This window comes from Manis javanica, chromosome 10, assembly GCF_040802235.1.
Source record: "Manis javanica isolate MJ-LG chromosome 10, MJ_LKY, whole genome shotgun sequence".
Lineage (NCBI taxonomy): Eukaryota > Metazoa > Chordata > Mammalia > Pholidota > Manidae > Manis > Manis javanica.
The window spans coordinates 47,303,863-47,327,230 of NC_133165.1; the positions used below are offsets into that span (position 1 = coordinate 47,303,863).

Sequence of the window (23,368 nt, forward strand, 5' to 3'; positions counted from 1 at the left end):
GACACTGGGCTGCAGGCCCAGATCATCACTCACACCCCAGCTGCAGCTGCCAGGAGTGGTGATGTATAGTGGCTCACAGCTGTGTCCCTTCCCAGGAAGAAGCCTGTCTTGCCCCAGGTGGTGCCCACTTTCTTATCAACAGCTTGATGTCATGGGTACAAGAACAAAGGCACCTTGCCTCACCTGGGAGCATCTGTGAAGGGTCACACATTCCCAGAGCTCCCTGTGGGATCACCAAAGCTGGCGTCATGGTTCAACCCTCCCTCTGCCTGACCCTGCTTCCCTCAGCCCCTCACAGGTGGTGTTCCCAAGAGCCCTCCCCAGCCAACCTCCATCCCAGAGTCTGCTTCCTGGGGACCCAAGACAGCCCTTCTTTCCTCCTTGAGCTCCCAAAGCAGGGCTGAGTCTTGTTACATCAAAGGCCATTGATAAATGCATTTTGAACTGAATGGACAATCTTAACTCAGCCAGGACTTCCCACAATGGTCCTCAATCCAACAGGACAGACCCAAGTCCCAGAAGTGCAATGAATTCCTCTGTCCACAGGGCCCAATGATTAATTCTGAAATATGGTTGCCATGGAGGCATATGCCATGACATATGCCCTCAATTCCTGGGTCTTCAAGTGACAGCTGGACAGCCAAATGGGGTGCTCAGGACTCAGCTGTGGAGCCAGACATCTTACTAAGTAAGAATCTCATCCTGCTTGTATGAGTGGGAAATGGAATTTGTGTCTGAGTTTCCTCAGCGGTCAAACTGGGAAAATATCCTAGTGGCATTGTTCACAATAGCCAGAGGGGAAGCAATCCAACTTGCCCATTGACTGATGAATGGGTACACAGGGTATGGCATAGCCATACAATGGAATACTGTTTGGCTGTAGAGAGGAATGATGCACTGACATATGCTATAACGTGGATGCCCATTGAAAACATTATGCTAAGTGAAAGAAGCCAGACACAAAAGGCTACATACTGTATTCTTCTTTTTATATGAAATGTCCAGAATAGGCAAATCCAAAGGGACAGAAAGTAGGTTAGTGGGTGCCAGGGAATGGGGGAAGGGAGGAATTGGGAATGGCTGCTAACAGGGACAGGGTTTCTCTCTGGGGTGATGTAAATGTTTGGGAATTAGATAGCGGTGATGGTTGCAAAGTATTGTCAATACACGGAACACCACTGAACTGTGACCTCTGTTATGCAAAGTGGATCGCAATAAAAAATACATAAAGAATTGGGATGATGATAAAAGCATTCATCTTACAATGTGCCTAGAACACTGTCTGGTGTATAATACATGCTCGATAAATGTTAGCAACTAAAATGATGCAGATTAGAAACATTTAGAAGTTTCTAATTACGAATGCACAAAATCTGAACTTATAGCTGACCTGATGCCCAGCTCCCTCAGCTAACTCTGAAGGCACTTTATATGACATAGTTAATACCTTGAAATTCATGCATAGAAAAGATGACATAACTTTTTAAAATATGCAATTTTCCTTCTCCCATGAAGGAAGTGGCTGAGCTTAACTCTTTCTGGGGAGAGCAGCTGGGTGTAGGATTTGGTCTGCTTTCAGAGAGGGGCTGCTGTCACACCCTGGGAACAGGCACCAGGCTAGTGACAATCAAGGTTGTGCACCAACCCTTGAATGCATCATCGAGGGTGGCAGGCAAAGAATGTTATCAGGCTGGGAGCAGAGTAAGGGACTCGGTGATGGAGGAGTTGTTCTGCTCTAATAAAAATAGCATTTTTATAATGTCTTGACTGGTGTATTTGTCAAAAGGGGATGACTTCAAGCTGGTGAGGAGGTCTAGGAATAGAAACTGGCTGACAGGGAAAAAGCCAGGCATGCAGGCTGCAGGAGAGGTGGTATTTTGTTTGTGCTCTTCCATTTTCAAGAGGAAAGGAAGGCAGTGGGAGAGTCTCCTGCAGCCCCTAACATAGTCTGTGTCCTTTCCTAATGTGAGTTCTTAAGAGTAGAACAGCAGCCCACAGATTCCCTGGTCTCCCAGCCTCTTGGTCACTCCTTCCAAGGAGTGCTTTGCTCTAAAACACAGATCTCTGTGCCTTCTCTGATTAAAAACCTGCAACAATTGGCGAGGTGATGGAAACACTCTGGGGAGCAGTGTGGCAGTATCCACTAAAACATGACAAAACAAAACCCCACAGAGCTTCAATCTACTCAGACCCATTTCATTCCTTGGAATCCATAGGAAAGACTCACATAAGTGCCTGAGGAGGAATGGACAAACTGCTAATGTTCTCCAGCTGGAAAACAGCTAAACTGCTCCAAGTCTGTCCATACTATACTATAACAAGTCAAAAAAAAAAAGAGGTTTATTTGTAACATCAAAGATGGATCTGCAAGATATGGTTCAAGGAGGATTAGCGAATTACAAGTTACAAAAGCACGTTGCAGAACAACACATTCGTTATGACACCGTTTTGTTAAAATACATACACTCCAAAAATACCACATATATTTTATGGATACACTTGGGCATATAGATGCACAGAGAAAGATCTGGAAGGATGCATGCCAAGCTCGTGACAACAGTCACTCCAGGAGGGGAAACTGGGCTTAGGGAGGGGTGGGAATTGGCAAAAGGGATTTTTGCCTTGTCTAGAAGGATAAAAATCATTTTCTTAAGGAAGCTGTTTTCATATATCACTTGCATAAATAATGACCTCCACCTACCTAACCTCCTTTCTCGAAAAAGAAAAAAATAACATGGTCCCATGCTCCAGACAGGATGAAGCTTGACATAGCTTTCCCCCCAAATTCCAGATTCCCATATCTAGCTGTCCACTCAAGGTCTTGACAGGTTTTAAGCTGAATTCCTGATCTTCCTAAACTCGCTTTCCTGTCTCAGGAGATAACCAATCTCTTTTTCTGGTTGCTCAGACCATAACTTAAAGCCCTTCTTGATTCTTCTCTCTTCTTTCCCACCATATCAAATTCAACAACCAATCCAAGTGGCCTCCCTTCGCAAGGGTCAGGATCTAGCACTGTCTCTGCACCTCTGCTCCTACCCCCATCACCTCCACAGGGATTCTGCAATGGCCCCGACTGGCCCCCTGCTGCTGTCTGTGTCCCACAGTCTAGTCCCCACAACCAGCTGAGATGCCCCCTGCTAAAGTCTATTAGGTGCTGGCCCTCTTTGGCTCAAAATGCTGCTGCAGCTCCCACCTCACTCAGACAAAAGCTTACAAATGGCCATGAGGCCTCATATGACCTGGCCTTTACCCATCTTTGCCTCCCACCATGCTGCCCCTTGTTTCCCTAAATCAGGCACTTGAGCCTTTTGTCCCTGCAGCCCAGATGCTCTCTTCCCTCCCACCTCCTTTAGACTCTACTCACCCTCTCAGTGAGGCCTCCCTGAGGGTGCTATTTAAGGTAACAACCTTCCCAACACTCCCCAACCCCCTCCCTGCTTTATGTTTTTCTCTGATACCCTTTATATTTTACTTATTTATGTATTTAGTGTCTGTCTCTAACCACTGGAACATAAGCTCCACAAGGGCATATATTTGTGTTTGTTTTGTTCAGTGCAGAATCTACAGAACCCAGACCAGTGCCCAGCACATGGTAGGTATGTGATAAACATTTGCTAGGCAAATGTATGAATGAGCAGTTTCCTCTCTTGGGCCCCAATCTACACTACCAGCCACAGTGACACCATTTGCTCCCAATATATATTCTTCACTTCTATCACAGCAAACTAGTTGCTGGTTCCTCAGACTCTTGTACGTGCTCCTGTGTCTGCACCTGCTCTTCTGTGCCTAGCCCTTATCCCAATCCTCCTATCTGTTATTCAAACTTCAATATCATGATCTCCTTGAAACCCTGGCCTGTCTACTGCTTCTCTATGCTGTTGATGAAAGCTTTTCTCCCCTGGACTCCTGTATTTTCCCCATTGTTCAGACTTAATAAACTGCTGCCATTCGTAGAACTGATTACTCTATGCTGGCCATGTGTGCCTTATATGTATTAATTACCTTACTGAACCATTACAACAACTGATAAAATAGGTATTTTTATTATTTTATTTTACAGTTACAAAAACTGAGGCACAGAGAGTCACCAGTGGACAAGTGACAGAGCTGGAATTTGAACTTAGTTTTATTGGACCCCACCCTCTGTGTTCTTACTCTTAAGTATGAGGTCCTTCCAGGAAGTTGTGAGTTATGTGATGGCCAGGCTGTGGCATCTGACAAGTCACCAAAGAAACCAGGAAACCAAGCAACCAGGGACCTCAGAGCCCTTGTCTGGGACTGGACTATGGTGATGATGGCACAAGGTGGGTCTCTGAGCAACCCGGCCTGAGACACTGGCAAGTGCCCAGCATAAGTGGCAGAGCATTAACAACATGAGCTTTAGCAACAGACCGAACCGGTCTCAAGTCCTGGTTCCTTGACTTACTAGATGTGTGACTTTGGGCCTCCCTTTCACTTATACACACAGCTGGACTCTGGACATCACCTGTCCCATGGCCACAAGGTTACAGCACTGAGGCTCCTGGAGGCCATGTCCAGACAATGTGACTCCACGACTGCCCACAGGTGACTGGACCAGGAGGAGACACCTGACCCAAGCAGGGCCAATAGCCCAGATGAAGGTGGCCAAGAAAGTGAAAACTCTAACAAGAAGTCACTCTGAGACTGAATCAAGTTGGAAAGCCCAAGATCAAGTATACCTATTAGCCTCTTCTACCCAAGTTCATAGAAGTGACACCATTTAAAATCCATAATTTGAACTCAAATGTTTGGGAAAGATCTGGCTGCTCTCTTGAAAGGGGTAAAGTGAACATAGGAGTTACTGGTGGGATGATTTTCTGTCAGGTTAACAGAGAAACAAAAAGCTGGTTTGTACCAAGGCAGAAGAATGGCACATATGCTGACAGATAAAGACAAGAGTCACAGAGAGTATATTCTGGGATCTCAGAGAGCCCCAGGCACTGGTTCACCATTCTTGACACCTTTCTTGACATCCTGATGCCATGATACATCCCTGTCCTTAACTTCTGTGAAGCACCCACTCTTTAGAGCCTTGGAATGAAGTGATAATAGACCCCCTTCTGCTAAAGATAGATCAAGTTCACTTTTTTAACTAAGTCCTAAGTTATACAAATAGTTACCTTGCAGAATTGTAAGAAATAAAAATAATATATAAAAAACAATTATCTCAGTGCCTGGACCATGGAAAATAACACCCAATATATGGTTGCTAATTATTGTAATCAAGCCACAAGGACATACTATTACAGGAACCGGACAAATTAATCATCTTGCCCAGTCATTTAAATTACTTTTCCTCTGAAGGGTGGCATACTGTAGGGTTTGTCCTTGGTCCTTTCCCAGGCTGCAATTTTATCAATGGCTGAATCTGGCTATTGAAGCTGTTTATTAAGTCTGCAGGTGACATTCAGATGGGATGCATGTGGAGTAAGTTGGATGATGGAATCTGGGTTCAGATCAATTTCTACAGACCATGGATGGATCAGGAACAACTTGATAAAATGCATCAGAGCCAAGGTAAAAGTCCTATTCAAGGAGAAGCACTGGGAGAAAAGTCTGGCTTGAGAGAAGTTCCTGAGACAGACAGGGCTTTTGGCTAATGTGTTCAGTATGAGCTAACAGTGTGGTGTGGCTGCCAAAAACTAACCCTATCGCAGCACACAGAATGAGTAATTAGAAATTTTGTTAGAATAAGATAATGGAAAGGAACTAACATGTTTTAGCATCTACTGTGAGCCAAGCCCATGTTAAATGCTTGACAAACTATCTCTCTCATGAGGGGATACTCTCATGGACCTCAGAGGTAGGTATTACAATCACTATTCCTGCTTGAGAGGTGAGGAAGCTGAGGCTTAGAGAAGTGAAGGGACTTGACCAGTTTAGTAGGAGACAGTGTTAGTACTTGGACCCAGTTCTTCTCAGAAAGTACACTCCATCTCTATAAATTCCACACTGGTCAGTTCACAGTTGGAAAATTCAGTTTGATTGTGACAGTGTATTTTTAGAGAAAGAGGAGCTTGCCCAGATGAAGTGACCAGGAAGGTGAAAACTAACAAGAAGTCACTTTGAGATTGAATCAAGTTGGAAAAACCAAGAGCAAGTACACACATTGGCCTCTCCTACCCAAGTTCACAGAAATGACACCATATAAAATCCATAAGAGCATGGGAAAATAAGGAGGGGTACTAGCTGCAGGTTAAAATTGTTGAGAAATCCCTGAGAAATGGGACAGCAGACAGCAAGTGGATTAATGAAATGAAAAGAAGCACAAGCCAAATCAGAAGCAGGAAGAACTGCTGCAAAAGAGGAAGGTAGTCTTGGGCTGCTCCAAATTGAGAGGCAACACACTCTCCAGGGAGAGGAGTGGCTCTGAGGTCAAAGGTCAAAGGGATGGACTGAGAATTCCTGTCAGGACACCACGAGGTGGACCTTCAATCCACCAAGCTAGCAGGAGCTGTGACTATGGGGTCTCTGGGATGGAACGACAGGGCATATCCAGAAGGAAAGGCAGATCCTGTGCTCAAAAGACAAAGTGTTAGCACCACACTTCTTACAGCAAGTTCCACCCCTCTGCCCACAATCACTGGCAGCAAATTAGAGTAAAATGAAACAGAATCCACAGACAAGGAAACAGGAGATCACAATACAAAGAAGAGTACAGGAGATCACAATACAAAAAATAGCTGAATCACCATTCAGAAAAATTCACACCATGAAAGAAAGGGGTCAACACAACAAACAGAAGAACATCCAATTGATAACCAAAGAAACAGATAACAATGTAAGCAGAGACACTTAAAATATATTTAATATTCTCAGAGGGATAAGAGAGGACAAGAACAACATACTATGGAAAAGAATTAATTATAAATCATGAATAAAATACTTAATTATCAATGTAAAAAGATCAAAAGACAATAGAGCAGAATAGATAAAGATATAGAGAAAATTACTGAGTTGGAAGATCAGGCAGAGGCATTTACTCAAAACACAGGAAAAAGGACAAAGAATTCTGGCAAAAATATGAAAGGCTGTTACTGTTAATATACACTATTGGCAAGATTTTAGGGAGTCAGGTATTCTCAAATATTTTTGGGAGGAGTATAAATTATTAGGTTTTTCTTATGAAGCTATTTCCAGATTTTTTTCCACCTGAGCTAAACAAATCCCTGTTGTCAGCAAATCATAGCCCATAAGTCAAATATGGCCCACTGCCTGTTTTTTCCAATAAGGTTTTATTTACACAGACACACTTATTTATTTACATATTGATTATGAATGCTTTCATGTTACAATGAAAAGTTAAGTGGTTGTGATTAAGACAGTGTAGCCCACCAAGCCTAAAATATATATTGTCTGGCCTTTTACAGAAAACAGTTACTGATTTCTGGTTAAGGACACTGGGTTTTCTGTTTTTTTGCAGCCAAATGCACTCCCAACTGAAACAATGAATAGAACTGTACAAATAGAAAAAAAGTTTAGAAAGATGAACATCCAATTGATAACATTATTTCTAGGGTGGGGAAGGAGACTGGAGTAAATTTGAAGGGGAATTTTTATTTAATGTTTTATTTAACAGCTTGGAATTTTTAAAATTACAACAACGAATTCAGATTATTTTAATTTTTCTAATGAAAGAATACTTGAAGGTCTATATGTCACAGTGATAAAGAATGAGCTGCTGATATACTTAAAAGCACAGATGTTTCTCAGAAATAATGATTTTTTTAATACTCAAAAAGAGACAAAAAGTACTTATTCTGTGATTCTATTTATATGAAATTATATAGAAATTAAAACTAATCTGTGCTCTTAGAGCCAAGAGAGTGGTTTCCCTTGGAGAGGTATACTAACTGGGAGTGGACAGGAAGATACCCCCTGGGTGCAAGCAATGTTCTGTATTTTGATGTGAGTAGTGGTAACACAGGTGTATTCATTTATAAAAATTCCTAAAACTATACACTTAAGATCATTATTTTATTGTATGTAAATTATACCTCAATAAAAAAAACTAAAAAGAATAGTGGAAGGTAGGCATTTTTCATTGTTTCTTAGTATGATCCTAATTCTGAAATACATGCAGTCCCATAGAAAAAAGCTAGAAGGAAATATAAAAACAAGTAATAGTGATTAAGTGGTGGGATACCGAATAATTTTTATGCCTTTCATTTTCTGATTTCTTTACAGTGGGCATGCATTAGTTCTGGAATCAGAAAGATTTAAAATGTCTAATCTAGGCCCAACTGAGGTGGGTGCCTATAAGTATGAACTATAGCACACCAGCCTCCCTCAGGACCACAGCTGACAGAACATGGATAGCACAGGACTCATGGCAAAAACATGATGAAAAATAACAGCACACACTTAGATGGCACTTACGGGTATGGTTCTAAATACTTCACATACATATGCTTTAATTATTTCAATGACCCCATGAGGAAGTACTATATTTTTAGTTCCATTTTGTAGAGGAGAAAATTGAAGTACAGAAAGGTTATATAATGTGACAAACACCACACAGCTATTAAGTGGTAGAGCCAGGATGCAAACCCAGACAATCAGATCCAGAACCCTGCCTTGCCCTTGACCACTCTATCCATTTCATCTCTTATGTGCCAAGCCATCTTTCAGGGCATCAATGAAGCATGAGTAGCCCAAAGAATACTTTTTGAAAGAATTTAGCTTTCTATGTCAAAAAAAAAAAAAATCAAAGTAGTCATCTAGGGAAAAGAAATTAAGAACTTTGATGGACTTTTTGTTTCATTCTGAATAACACAGTAAGGGAAATGAGTATCAGACTATCTCAACTGTTAGGAGAGTAAACAGGCTTCTGTTGGTCTGGCATTCATTACTCTGCCTTCGTATTCCCCTGCCAATTCCTGTGGTCCCAGGAGTACAGGTCATGTGGCCTAGCTGTGAACCAGTAGCACGGCCAGTGGGGAGAAGAGGGTAAGTGCCTGCATGAGAGCCAGTTGGTGCCTGGAGGGTGGCTGGGCTTCACCATCTCTGTCAGCCTGAGTCCTCAGACCAGGGATGAAAGACTGATGATGCCCATTTTGTAGATAAAGAAACTGTGCCTTGGAATGGTTAAGGAATTTGCCTGGTTCGCAGCTGCCTCTAAAAGTAACCCATGCCCTGGCCACTGGGCCACAGGGCACAAAACATGGACCATCAGCTGGGTCCTGTACTTGCTGGGTTAACTGAGACAGGTCGCCTCACTGTTCTGGGTGGGGTTTCCTTACTTGCAAGTTCAGGAAAATACTGCTTACCTCACAGGGTACTTTGCAGATGGATGGGAAAGCGCCCTTTAGCAATTGAGCTATTTGTCTGTTTTACCACTCCCACTACAAAGTGGCCAGATGGCGGCCAGCTGTTGTTTGCCTGCCCAATACCCTTCCCCCTTCTTCTGGTGACAGGATCCTGACGTGGCCTTGGGAAAGCAACCCTCTCTTACCTTACACTTAACATGGGGTCCACCACACCCCACCCCTAAAACCAGGGTGAGTGCACACAACCCTGGGGGGATGGGGTGTGAGCTATCATCTGGGCACTTGGCTGAACTGTAGTAAAGGAGCTGCCCTCTTTGGTGGAATTTCTAGGCTCCAGCACCTGAGCTTCCCCACATGCACCATCTGGCCTCTGCAGCTAGCCTGGACTGCTGGCATCAGCTGGCATGGAGAGGGAACAGCTGCTGGAAAGGCCCCATTCCAGGAGGAGGCAGAGTCAAGAGAACTGAGTCAGAACACCTGGATCGAGCCATGCCTGGTGCGGTCCACCCCTGAACTTTGCAGCTAAGTGAGGCAACAAATTCCCTTTTGTGTGGAGGCTGGTTTGAGGAGGGCTTCTGTCATTTGAGCAGAGTCTAAGAGGCATGGCTTGTGGACCCTAATAAAGTTGAAACCCAGAACCACTGGCTTTTGTCAGACCTGGGGGACCATAGAGAAAATGGAGGCTCAGTGAGGGAGGAGGAGTACCCACAGTTAGCGGCAGTGGCTCCGGCCTGGGGCCACATGGCCAGGCACTCTTGTGGCCCTTGCCCTGCTCCTCCAGGGGTGTCCATAGACTGAGGGACAGTTCTCACAGGCCATGTGGATAAAATGAGAGCTCCTGTGGCCAGGATTCTCACCTGGCTGTGATTGACTAGCTCACTGCACACCTGTGGGCAATGCATGGCTGTTGACTCTATAAAAAGAGCTCTGCCCAGTGATCTGGGCACGACACGGTGGCGGGGCTGCAAGGCTGCGGGAGAGCAGAGCAGAGGCTGGAGTGGTGGCAGTGCTGGGGACAGAGGCCCAGAGGATTGCTGTGTGGGATGATGACTGTGCGGGACGACTGTACAGAGAAGCCCGGAGGATGGCTGTGTGGGACACCTGTGCAGGCAGAGAGACCCAGAGGATGACTGTGCAGGACAGCTGTGCAGGCAAAGAGGCCCAGAGGACAGATGTGCGGGACGGCTGTGTGGACAGAGGGGCCCAGAGGCAGAGACAGGCTTGCTGCATGCAGACTCGCTCTGAGTGAATGGGATTTCAGTGACTGACGTGCCACCTGGAAATAAAGTTGAGTATAACCCTTTCACCCCAAGAACATTTTGCTATCATTTTCTTTGGTCACACTGAATCCATAGCAAACTTGCCCGGGGCTGAAACCCATTGGCAAGACAGGCCAGTTTTCTCCCAGAGCCATCCTCTCATGAGTAATTTGCAGGTACCTCTTTCTCTTAGATAGAATCATTCTTTTTTCTAATCATATTCTGTGTTTTATAAAGTTATTTTGGGGGTGGAGAGGGAAAGAGAGACACTTGCAGGGTGATTTCATGATGAAGATCTGAGGATATAAAAAACTTTGATGATTCTCTATTGAAGGGCATACTGCTTATCCAAAACAGACTCGGGGATGGGGAAGCTGTCAACATTGTCTCTTTCTGGTCACAAATAGCAGTTCTAGGATGGTTTTTTTCTAGAGTTTAATCTTGTGCTGGAAGCTAAGCTGATACCAGGAAGGTTTCAGACATGTCAATCTTCTCCCTGGCATTTTATCAGAAATTGATTTTCCTTGCTTTTTGAGGCTAGAGTCTTGGCTTTGCTGTTGTTAAGCTTGGGTTACAGGCACTGTGTCTGATACACATTTCCTGCTTGATTACAGGGGTCTCAGGGTAGGCTAGTGATTCAAGTGCAAGGTAATCCTGATAGGAGGGATTAAGTGCCATTCCACTGCATCAAAGGGATGAGGAACACTGGCCCATCCATGTCCTGCTTGCTTTTCTGTGGCAAGATTTCTCTTCTACCTCTGACTCTGAAGGGATTAGTTTTTTAACAGGCTATTTTGCCCCACTAGTCCTGAATATAACACTCAACACTTACTAAGCTACTACTATGTGTCAGGCACCATTCTAAGCACTTGCATTAATTCATGGAATAATAACATATTAACTCATGGAATCTTTACTACAACTCTATGATGCAGGTTCTATATTATCTCTCTTCTTTAGGAGAGGAAGTCACATCATAGACCAGAGAGGTAACTTCTAAGTAATGTGCCAGCCTAGTGATCCAAGTTGTTTGGTGCCAGGGTTCACAAGCTCAAATATGCTAAGCTGCTTCTAGCCCTGCCATGTGACTTACCTACACTACAGAAGTCAGAAGGTGACAGGGTATGGAAGGCCCCACTCTCCAAGTTCTCAAAGTACAGACACCAAGACCACAAGAAGCAGAAAGACTGACAACAATAACCTCACAACTGGGAATGCATTTGGCAGTTGGATACAAAATGGATTTAGTTTCTCTGCCCAGAAATGTGAACTAAAAGGTTTCATTCCGGGAAAAGTACAGATTTGGAGTGTCAGCTGTCATATCAGACAGGCTCTTGTAATGCAGCACCATCAGTTCGCATTGTTTCTTTTCTCTCTCTCTTCCTTATTTTGTTATTAAAAAAATTGTTAAAGCAATTGGGAGCTGTAACTATGGAAGAGGGAGCTCCTGATTCCCCAGAAAGCTGAAGTTGCAAGAACACAGAGAACTGAAACAAGGGAAGGGAAGGGTGTGCTGACTGCATGACAGGGGAGTCTGAAATGTGCAGTGAGTCATCAGCCCCACTGGCCTCCTGCAATTAGCCAAAACAGGTACTCAGAGCTGAGGGCCCACAGCTTCAGAAGGGCCCACGTGCTGGACATGACCCCGAGTGCTTCTCAGCACGACTGCTTTGTTCCCACTCCTTGCTCAGAAAGGTGGTCTAGGGAACATACAAGAGGTGGCCACTAAGTGGCTCTGGTATGGGTACCCCAGCCAAGGGCAGCTACACTTGAATCTGGCAGGCATTCTACAAGGTGGCTTGGAGCTAAAGCTCTGCCCCTCTCATGCACTGTTAAGAGATACACTGAAACATCGACTCTGAAAAAGTACATACCCACTGAGCCATTAATTCCACTTTAAAGAATTAAACCATTGGCTATTCCTACATATGCGCACAACAATGTCTGCTCTAGGATATTCTTCAAAGTACTCTTACAGTAGCTAAGGACAGTAACCTAGATAATCATCAACCAGGAACTAGAGATATACTTATGGACCAGACTACAGTCCCTTATATACAATCATTAGTAGGAAAATATGCTCTGAACTGACACAAAATTTGTAATCTTTATTTATCTCACTTAGTACAAATATTCATATTTTACTACAGAGATATTAATATATTTGATTATAGGGTGCTGTCCCAGGCCATACTGGGATGGTATTACTTCCAGAAGTCTAAAAAAATTAAATACATTTGGCCCCAAAGATTTCAAATAAAGGACTATATCCCTGTGCATTCACTGTGGAGTATTATACAGCCATAAAAAAGAATGAATGAGGTCTTTGCACCCATCCTGCTATGGAATGCTCTCTAAGACATGTTATTAAGTGAGAAAAATATCCAGAAATAAAACAGTGTTTCATGTTATCACTGTGTTAAAAAAGGGGAGGGGAAGTGGGGGCAGAGAAGAACAGATATGTACTGCACAGCTGTAGACTATTTCTGGAAGGATATACAAGAGAATGATTACTGCAGGTGCTTCTTTGGAGGACAATTGGGGGGTTAATGTTAGGAGCACTGTATCCCATAAATGTCCTTTAGTATTGATTAGCCAGGTCAATTAGACTCTCTCTTTGGCTTCTGAACTGGGAGATGGAACAGCTGGTAGAGAGGGTCATCAAGACAACAAGGTGCAGAGACCAGAGGGGAGCAGTGGCATGTCTATGGTGGCAAACAGAGAAGGTTGTCTAGGTATCCCTGTGAATTCACCCCAGTGAATCCCAGACTCCCTCCTTTGCTGTGTTCCCCTAAAATCCAGTCTCCTCCTTTGCTTGGCAATGGTAGAAGGACTCTCTCTTTCTAGTCCTTGTACCAAAAGACCTGTTTAATAAAGTAGGAAGTGTTTGCATGTACATGTGTGTATGTAAGCACATGTGTGCCATAGGTGCATGCAAAACTGACGGCTTAACATTTTCTAGATTGTTGAGTTAAATGACTTGTGCAGTCCTTTACAAAGTGAGCACAGCAGATGAATGTGCTGGGAAGAGCATTTTTCAGAATCTCCACAATCATCAGCAAAAGAAGGCAGTCCATTATCACAGGAGGCTCTCAGAGTGGTTCAGAGTAAAAGCTGGACTGTCCAGGGCCCACTTGCCTGGGGCACACAGCCAGGAGGCTGGAATCAGCCTAAAGTCCAACTGGAGCAAGGGAGACCCCTTCAGTAAGAAATGTAACTGTGCTGCCTTCTCTGTTCAAGGGCATGAATCTCTCTCTGCTAAATACTAGACACTTTAAGGAATGATTAAAATATGTAACAACTACCACATATGGAATGCTTACTACACACTACACATGGGTCAGGCACTGTGCTAGATACTGTAATACATTCCTGCCTTTACCGAGTCTCCAAAGTGGGTATTACCAAACAAGGTGAGAGAGGTCCAGAGACTCACCAAAGGTCACCTGACTGGGATTTGAGGCAGAGGCACCTTGTGGTACTAATTCACAGTCACCTGAGGCTTTTGTGCCTCTGTGCAGTAGGAGGACATGTCCCCAGTGCCATGCCTGTGAGCCCCACAGTGCTGCGGGCAGCAGCGTGGACGCTGACGGTGGGTGGCAAATAAAGATTTCTTCTTCCTCTGTAGTGTTCTTTAAAAAAGAAAAAAATGCTATATGATAAATTTACTTCCTAATGATTTTTGAGTAAACTACAATGATCACAATTTCAAAATCATTAATAATTCATGACCGATGGCCATAAACACTATATAATCTCCACAGGCAGGAATCATGAATACTTGTTAGAGATGAGGCTGAGAATATTTTTACCAGCTAAACCGGAAGTATCTACTGACTTCAAGCCAGCCATCAAAGACACATTTTCCAGAAATGATTATAACCCTTCCAAAGCCTAGATTCAAGTTGCCTCTTTCAGGAAGTCTTCTCTGGCTCCACCAGTGCCCCTGGGGCTTTATCTGAATCTCCTTTATGAGGTTTGTCATTCTCTTCTTTGATTTGTGCCCATCTGTGTCTGGGAGAGGGCTTGAGAACTGAGGTGTCCTAGGGCCAGGCTGTCGTGGGAGTGCACAGGGAGGCACCTGGGCTGAGAGCTAGGTGGAACTTCATGTAAAGGACTGGCTCTCATCTGTGGCTGCACATGGGAACCACTTGGGGGGATTACAAAATTCTGATGTCTGGGTTGCGCCTCTCTTACTTAACTGGTTTGGAAAGATGCCTGGACTTCAAGGTATCTAAAAGCTCCCAGGTGATGCTAATGTGCAGCAATATTTGTGAACCACCAACATAAAGCACTCAGCACAGGGCCTGGCACAACACGGTTGCTGATACCTATTTTCTGTTAAGCAGGTTGTGGGGGGAGCAGGAATGGCAGACTGGAGGGGTGCATGGAGAGGGGGCAGCCATCCTCAACAACAGCCCTCTAGGAATAAGGAAGGACTCAGTGTTGTCATTCTCCATTTTTCCAAAGAAGCCAGAAGTCTGTATTTTTATGTGAAAATTTAAAATGTGGACACCTAATTTGAAAAAATTGTAATAGGGCATGGGCCAAATAAAACACATCATTGGGCTAAATTTTTCCTGGCAAGCTCCTTGAGAGCAGCCTCCCACCCTCTTTTCACTGCGTTGGCCCAGGACCATGCAGAGGAGTACCCAATACCAAGGCAAGACAGAAACCACATGTTCACCTGTGAAGGTGAGAGTTGGCCCTCGCAACCTCACCACCAAAGGAACATGACATGTGTTCTAACCAGCTTATCTCTTCCTTGCCTTTCATGGTGACACAGCTTGATCTATACCTGGCGTCCTGTGTGAGGCACACAGTGTCATGAAGTACAGATTTCATAGGCGAGAGGGGGAGGGATGCAGAAAGAGGAGGTGGGTGGAAAAGGCATGTTATAATATATCAAGGTGAGCATGCTGGCTTCTTGCTATTAGTTTTTTTCTCTTGTTTTTCCGAAAAACCTGTTAAGAGAGTCAGCACCTTCTTTTTCAGAGGGCCTGACACCACCTTAAATATCTTTCAGGGTTAAACTTGGACTCTGTGATAAACAACCCCACTCTGTTTTCTCCCACATCAAGCACTTGCAGAAGAAGAGTGATCTGAAATGCTCTTAGGTGACTGGCATCATGGGAGTGGCTGGGGAGGAGGTAGTTAGGGGAGTCCTTTTGCCAAGGAGAGAGGAGGAAAAGAGTATCTTCACTGGTCCTACCACTGCCCTGCTTTGTTGATTCCCAGCAAACTTCTTCATGTGGATAAATGAGATGTGCTATTCCATGACCAAAAGCCTCAGTGAGGTTTAAATGATTCATTCCTGGCTTAGGAGGGCTGCTCCCTGCCCTTAGCCTCTTAACTGGGTGGGGACCAGGAGGAGCCTGCAGGTCTGTGCTTGCTCCTCTTCTGGCTCCTGCATCCCCAGGTCTCTGGAAGGACTTAGTAGAAGACAGGCATGCCTGCTTCTGCTTCCAGAAAAATGTCCCTACCAGAAAGGAGTGGGACCACTCATTGCCTACTGGGGCTGACATTTAGATTCCTTCAGCTGCATCAAAGTTCCTAAACTATCTCCCAGTCCTTATCCCAGTAGGCTGATTGAACAAAGAGAAAACTCACTCTGGCTGTTCCAGCTGCAGTTGAGAAAGGGGACAACAAGAGAGAGGATGGAAGTCACGGCAAGCACACAAAGCCCTTGGCAGTCCAATCTCGGCTTGCCTCCTCAGAGCTGGCAGAGGGTGAAGCCAACACAGAGGAAGCAGAGATAGAGAGAGAGAGAGACTAAGAGAGGGAAGAAAGACCTCATCTTATGGCCATTTGTGAGAAACTGGACCCAGCTGAATATGAGAAATTTCCTGTCACATTACAATCATGAGTGTTAACATGTAAGTGGTGATGAATTTCAGGATTGGTTGGTATTTATGATGAACCACCGCTTTCACACCCCTGCACCCATCTGCCACTAAATAAGACTTTCAGGATTGGTTGGTATTTATGAATTTCAGGATTGGTTGGTATTTATGATGAGCCACCGCTTTCACACCCCTGCACCCCTGCACCCATCTGCCACTAAATAAGACTCAAATTTAAAGAACTTGAGACCTAATCAGAGGGCCTTGTGGCAGTCCATGGATCCCTGCTACCCCTTCCTGCCCTCAGGATTAATGATCTTGCCACCTTCCTTATTCATGTCTCTCTGACTTTGACCATGCTGTTACTTAGCCTGGAAAACTACTCATCCTTCAAGACACAGCCTGCACATCAGCTTTTCTGTAAAGCCCTTTTTGATACCACTGGCAGAGTGAGGCAACCCTTTTCTGTACTGAGATTCCACTTTCTTTGTCTTTCTCTCACTATATTGTCACTTCTCACACTGTCGTGTGGTCTGGTTGCACATCCCTTTCAACTACATTGTGTACACCTTGACTGGGCCTCACTCACCCCTTAGTCCCAGCCCTGGTGCATGGGTGGGATGGGTTTCAAGAATGGCTGCAGATGGGTTTAAAGATGGGTTTCAAGAATGGCAGAGCAGATGGGTTTCAAGAATGGCTGCAGTATTTGTAGACTTCCCATCAAGAGGTGAGGCTTATTTCTCCACCCCCTGAATCTGGGCTGATCTTGTGACTTGCTTTAAAGAATAAATAATGGCAGAACAGACACCCCACTAGTTTTGAGCCTAGGGCTCAAGAGGTCCTACAACTGCTACTCCCATATTCTTGAACCCCTGGACTGCCATGTGAACAATCCTGCTGGGCTTGCTGGTGGATGAGAGAACACTGGAGGAGAATCAAACACACTAACTCATGCTCAGCCAGCCCCTCAGCAAAACAGTGGTTAACTATAAATGCATAATGAGTCCAGTTGAGATCAGGAGAGCCTAGCCCATCAGCAGAACTGCCCAGCAAAGTCTAGCCCAAATTGTGGACCCACAGAATCGTGAACTAAATGCATGGTTGTTTTAAGTCACTAACATTTGGAGTGATTTGTTACACAGATAAAGCTGACTGATACACTTACTAAGAGATCATTACTACAAGTGACAATGGTTTGATAACTCTAGTTCTCAAGTATCATTTGGTCAGGGATTCAATTTGGGACTCAGGAAAGGGCAGGAATCCAGAAATTCACCAGCCTGTTTCCCCAGGTTCCTCCCACCAGCCCTCATCAGTGACACATTTACCTCCTTTTTCTCCCGTGAGCAGGACCGGCTTCTCTCAGCCTTTCGCAGAGTCTGACCTGCAGCAGTTCAAAAGCAGAACCAGAGCTTAAGGCTATTTTAAAGCAGCTAGTTTATCACTGCAAAAGCTTTTTATTTGCAAACTGAATAGACAAGACCAATCATAATCAAATGATTTTAAGAAAATGTAGCTTATTATTATAGTGGGAAAATGGCATACTCTTGAAATAGACCAATGGCAAGGAAATGGTAATTCACATACTCACGTCATTTGACTATAATGAACAAACCCTCAGCTCTTTAATCTGGAACATTATCTGCACTCTGCAAGGGCCGACTGTTGTTTTTGCAGTCAAATTAAATTTTTATTAAATTGTTTGGAATTATATAAAATACCTTCCATTGTAGGCACATACACATGACCTTTGATGAGTGCATACCAGTTCGCTGCGCCAACCCCTCAAACTCACCACATAGGTGATGGCACAGATGTGAACTGGCAGTAATCACCTGCATTTCACATATAATGGGTAATTTGAGAGAGAATGTTGCTTTTCTTAGAAAATTAGAAGACTAACATTTGAAGGTATGCATAAATGCAACAAATCGACATCATAATGTTTAAATATGCTGTTTCAAATGCAGTTTTCACTTTTATTGAAGTGTCCATTATAAAAGCATTCTTTGATGGAAGATTAATGGATTGCCTTGGTTTTACACATTGTCAGTGTGTCTCCCAAACTGTCCAACTCCTCTCTTGGTGATTATTTGTGAGAATGCCACAACCACGTGTTCCATTAGCCAAGAGTACTCCAAAGGCAGGAGCAAAAAGGCTTTAAGGGGCCAGAGATGGGGATCAAGCCTCAGAGGAAAGACACACATGAATGGGATGCAGGGGGTGGTGCTTACAACTCATCATAAAACTAAGTCAAGGGGTGATACCCTTTCTCAGAAAGTGAGAATATGGGGAAGAGGAAAGGTACCAAGAGGAACCTCTAGTAATGGATAAACTTTGGCCCAATATATAAAAGTATTTAGAAAGGAAGCAGCTGGAGACTTTGTAGGAGACTGGATTGTATAGTATCATGGTAGGGTAGACGTCTTTTGGGTTATCTGCTCAGCTCATAATGACACCCTAAATGGTCCCCTTCTCTCTTACTCTCCTCCCTGTCCCTGGGTTCTCAGGTTGGAGGCCCTGGCAGCCATGACTGTACATGACCCCGACCCCAGTATGTTACACTAGGGATGGCACCCTGAACCAACTGGAGCCAATGAGAGTCCCAGTTCCAGAATTGGGAATAGTTTTGAGAGACAGAGAGGATAGAGAGCCAGGGCAAGGCCATCCTTGTGTGTGAGCTTTGCTGCTATAAGCAGCCACCTGCCTTGGGGACAGACTAACAGAGAATGCCAAGACAGAATGAACTGATCTGGAAATGACTGTATGCCTATCTTTGTGTTCCACAGATGACTCCCACTTAGACTATTCTGTGTGAGTGTGTGTTTTCTTTCTTTCTTCTTTTTTTTTTTTTTTTTTTTTTTGGCCTTAAACAAAGACTCTAGGATTTAGGGATGAAAAAGAGGCCAAGAAAATGTACTACTGCGGTGCAGGATGTTGTACATGTGTAGGGATGGGGGTATATGAGAACTCTCTGTACTTCCTACTCTCTTTTACTATGAACCCAAACCAGTTCTAAAAAATAAAGTTATTAATAATAAGAAAAAAAAAAAAAGAGCCCAGGACTTAGGCCAGGTGATCTGAGCCAGTTTTATCCTGACCTCCTGACTCCTGAGGCTCTAGGGCAGGAGCTAGGGTGGACAGCTCCCAGGAAATTCTATCCACACTTGCTCTAGTTGTCAATCCAGGGACTCAGTGTAGGCCTTAAGGGCAGCCAGAAAGGATGACATGCCAGGTAATAGACCATGCAATAAAGAGCCAGAAGCTGGGAGACAGACCCTGGAGCTGGAAGGGAACACAATGGGTTGGAGGCCAAGGTACCGACCAGAGTGATCTAGAGGCAAGTAAGATGCAAGCATGGCAAACCAGGGCCCAGAGTAAGGGCAGGGAGCAGGACAGAAACAGAGCTGGTCCAGGCGTGAACACGGCAGACCCCAGCATCTGGGTGAGGCCCTTTCTGTGCTGTTCAGACACACATGCCTGGGGAACCCATCTGATGGGACCTTGGATAAGTCATAGGATACAAGATCTCTCCGAACGATATTTTCTTCCTGTTTTATTTTTTAAATGAGAGGCCAAATCACCTCTGGGTTTGCTTTTCATCTCTGAAATTCCATTACACCAATACATAAGGTGGACTGTAAAAACAAAATACTAATACAAAGTACACAGGGCTTAACTATTGAAATTTGGAAGCAAATCTCTCTACTGGAGTTAATTAAAAGCTTCTTTATTCATTAAATTGGAAAATAATTTGCTTATTTTCCAATGAAGATAATTCGCTCTAATTATGACATTTGTTGTTCAATGCCCCTCTCCTCCCAACAGGGAGCCCCTCTCTCCTTCAGGGAGCTCAATGTGGAGACACCTCCTCTAGCCAAGGACAGAAGGAACCAGAGCACCAGTCTGCTGTTCTTAGCCTCTCTAAGTATCTTCCTACCTCTACCTCATTGTATTCTTCCAACAACTCAGAGAGAGAAGCAAAAGGTGACATTAATGTCAATATATACTGCTTGGAAAATTAAAGGGGTATTCTTCTGCATTTTGCAAGGTGACCTGTCAGCTTCAGCCATGAAACAGTAAATACACCCAAATGTAAATGACACATGTATACCTCACTTTATGAAGCAGATGTGTGCCCAGGGAAAAGAAAAAGAAAAAAGAAATGAATGCACTGAATTTCCGCAAATATAATACTATTCTCCCACATAGACTTCAGAGTGATTTTACCTCCACTTAGGATTTCTCAGTGCTTAGAAGATTCTGGCATTTTAGTTTCACTTTACTCTAGATGCCAATAGTAATTTTCACTGCTACCACTTAGAAGGGAGTCTTATCTTCCTTGGATGTGGGTTTCTGAAGTCATCAGGCAACAGAAAATCAGTGGCAAAATTACCCCTGAAAAAAACCTTTAACGTTCCGGAATGTGCAGTCTATAGGGCATTGCATAGCCTTTTATATCCATTGCTATAGATGAAAATGCATGTACATTTGGTGCATATGAAATGATGGTACAAGGTAAAAATACATATGCAAAATATCATTTTATAGTATTTTTTTTGAGAGGGCATCTCTCATATTTATTGATGAAATGGTTGTTAACAACAATAAAATTCTGTATAGGGGACTCAATGCACAATCATTAATCAACTCCAAGCCTAGTTCTCAACAGTCTCCAATCTTCCGAAGCATAACAAACAAGTTCTTACATGGTGAACAAATTCTTACATAGTGAATAAGTTCTTACATGGTGAACAGTGCAAGGGCAGTCATTACAGAAACTTTCGGTTTTGATCACGCATTATGAACTATAAACAATCAGGTCAAATACGAATATTCATTTGATTTTTATACTTGATTTATATGTGAATCCCACATTTCTCCCTTATCGTTATTATTATTATTATTATTATTATTATTATTATTATTATTATTATGTTTAATAATAATAGGTAGATGCAAGAAAATAATAATAGTAGGTAGATGCAAGAAAAAAGGTAGAAAACATAGTTTAGTGCTGTAAGAGGGCAAGTGTAGATGATCAGGTGTATGCCTATAGACTATTAATCCAAGCTAGACAAGGGCAACAAACATCCACGGATGCAGAAGATTTCTCTCAAAACAGGGGGGGTGGGGGTGAGGTTCTAAGTGAGGTTCTAAGCCTCACCTCTGTTGATCCCCAATTTCTCACCTGATGGCCCCCCTACAACTGTGCCTGTCTTAGGTTGTTCCTCCCTTGAGGAATCTTACCCATCTCTGGCTAACCAGTCATCTTCCGGGGCCATACAGGGAAATGTAAAGTTGGTAAGTGAGAGAGAAGCAATATTGTTTGAAAAGGTTAGCTTTTTACTTTGCAGATTTATGCTCTGTGGCTTTTATGCCCAGCATGTGTCTTGAGGTATCTTTACCACTTGGAAGAATTATGATACTCGGTAATTTCTATATGAGGCACGAATTCTACTTAAGGGTTATAATTAGGAAAGAAGAAGAAAAGCTATAGAAGTAGCAGACAGAAGAAAACATGGGAAGATTGATTATTTCTTTGACATATCTTCTTGTAGAGTAACATAAGTGTGTATAGGTTTTAAACTACTAATTAAATTGCACACACACATTAACATAATAGGAATACAGCTACATAACAAAAGTAGACCTACAATTACCAGCCATCTCCAGTGAAACCAAGAAAACCAGTTAGGCACCCTAGGCATTTGTGAAAACTCATCAATGATATGATGGATATTGTCTAACTGAATTTGAATACTTTGAGAAAAATCAGACAAATTAAAACAACACATTCCTGGGAACTGTTCACATCCCATATGTTCTTTTAACAGTAGATGGTCTGTAGTCGCAAGATTTTGGAGCACTGCAACTTGCACTTCTCCTAATTCTTGGTTAGTTCCAACAGTATAGATCCAGTCAAATTTGTTGTTTTACTGTATGCACAGGCCAGCTTAGATATCTCCTTCTTCATTCCAATGGCAAGTCCAGGAACTGGTGGGATGAATGCAGCTGCAACTGCAACAGCGCCAGGATCTTTGTTGAAGTTTTTTGATGATCATCTTCTGGAATGCCTCTTCCACAGAATGTTGATGTTGGAAGTTCTTCTTCATATCATATCTCAATTCATTTTCTGGGTAGCCAAATTAGGCTTTGATCCTCTGTATAAACACAAACAAACCCTTTGCCCACCCTTTGATATGCCCTTTATATCATCGTGAAGAACTTATTGGAGATCACCACACAGGAACTGCTTTTTTATTTTTTTTAAGAGAAAGAAATATTATCAGAGAAATGTACTTCCATAGCTGATCATCTGACACCCTTTAAATGATCAAAATTAAGGATATTTAAAGCATGCATTAATTAGTGATTTGCAGTTAGTTTTATCCTATCAGGGAGTAATCCCCCTTTTCTTTCTTTCTTTTTTTTTTTTTTTGTTATCAATAATCTACAATTACAAGAAGAACATTATGTTTACTAGGCTCTCCCCAATACTGGGTCCCTCCCACAAAACCCCTTACAGTCACTGTCCATCAGCATAGCAAATTGTTGTATACTCACTGCTTGTCTTCTCTGTGTTGTACAGCCCTCCCCTTTCTTCCACCCCCCCATTCTGCATGCTAATCATAATACCCCCTTTCTTCTTCCCCCCCTTATCCCTCCCTACCCACCCATCCTCCCCAGTCCCTTTCCCTTTGGCACCTGTTAGTCCATTCTTGGGTTCTGTGATTCTGCTGCTGTTTTGTTCCTTCAGTTTTTTCTTTGTTCTTATACTCCACAGATGAGTGAAATCATTTGGTATTTCTCTTTCTCCACTTGGCTTATTTCACTGAGCATAATACCCTCTAGCTCCATCCATGTTCTTGCAAATGGTAGGATTTGTTTTCTTCTTATGGCTGAATAATATTCCATTGTGTATATGTACCACATCTTCTTTATCCATTCATCTACTGATGGACACTTAGGTTGC

The 23,368-nt window shown here is 43.3% G+C and overlaps 1 protein-coding gene across 10 annotated transcripts in view; it reads right to left on the reverse strand.

Moving 5' to 3' along the window:
• Nucleotides 1–23,368, reverse strand: part of KATNIP (katanin interacting protein) — a 223,100-nt gene that overhangs the window by 162,852 nt on the left and 36,880 nt on the right. For 4 of the 10 annotated variants that reach the window (XM_036992477.2, XM_036992476.2, XM_073215367.1 and 1 more), the window contains exon 2: nucleotides 17,721–17,776. The exons of 5 other annotated variants lie outside the window; for them this stretch is intronic. In XM_036992477.2, coding sequence (XP_036848372.2) covers nucleotides 17,721–17,776 — 56 coding nt within the window. Of the gene's footprint in view, nucleotides 1–17,720; nucleotides 17,778–23,368 lie in introns of those variants that run through there. One more of the 10 variants, XM_036992479.2, reaches the window with a different exon arrangement.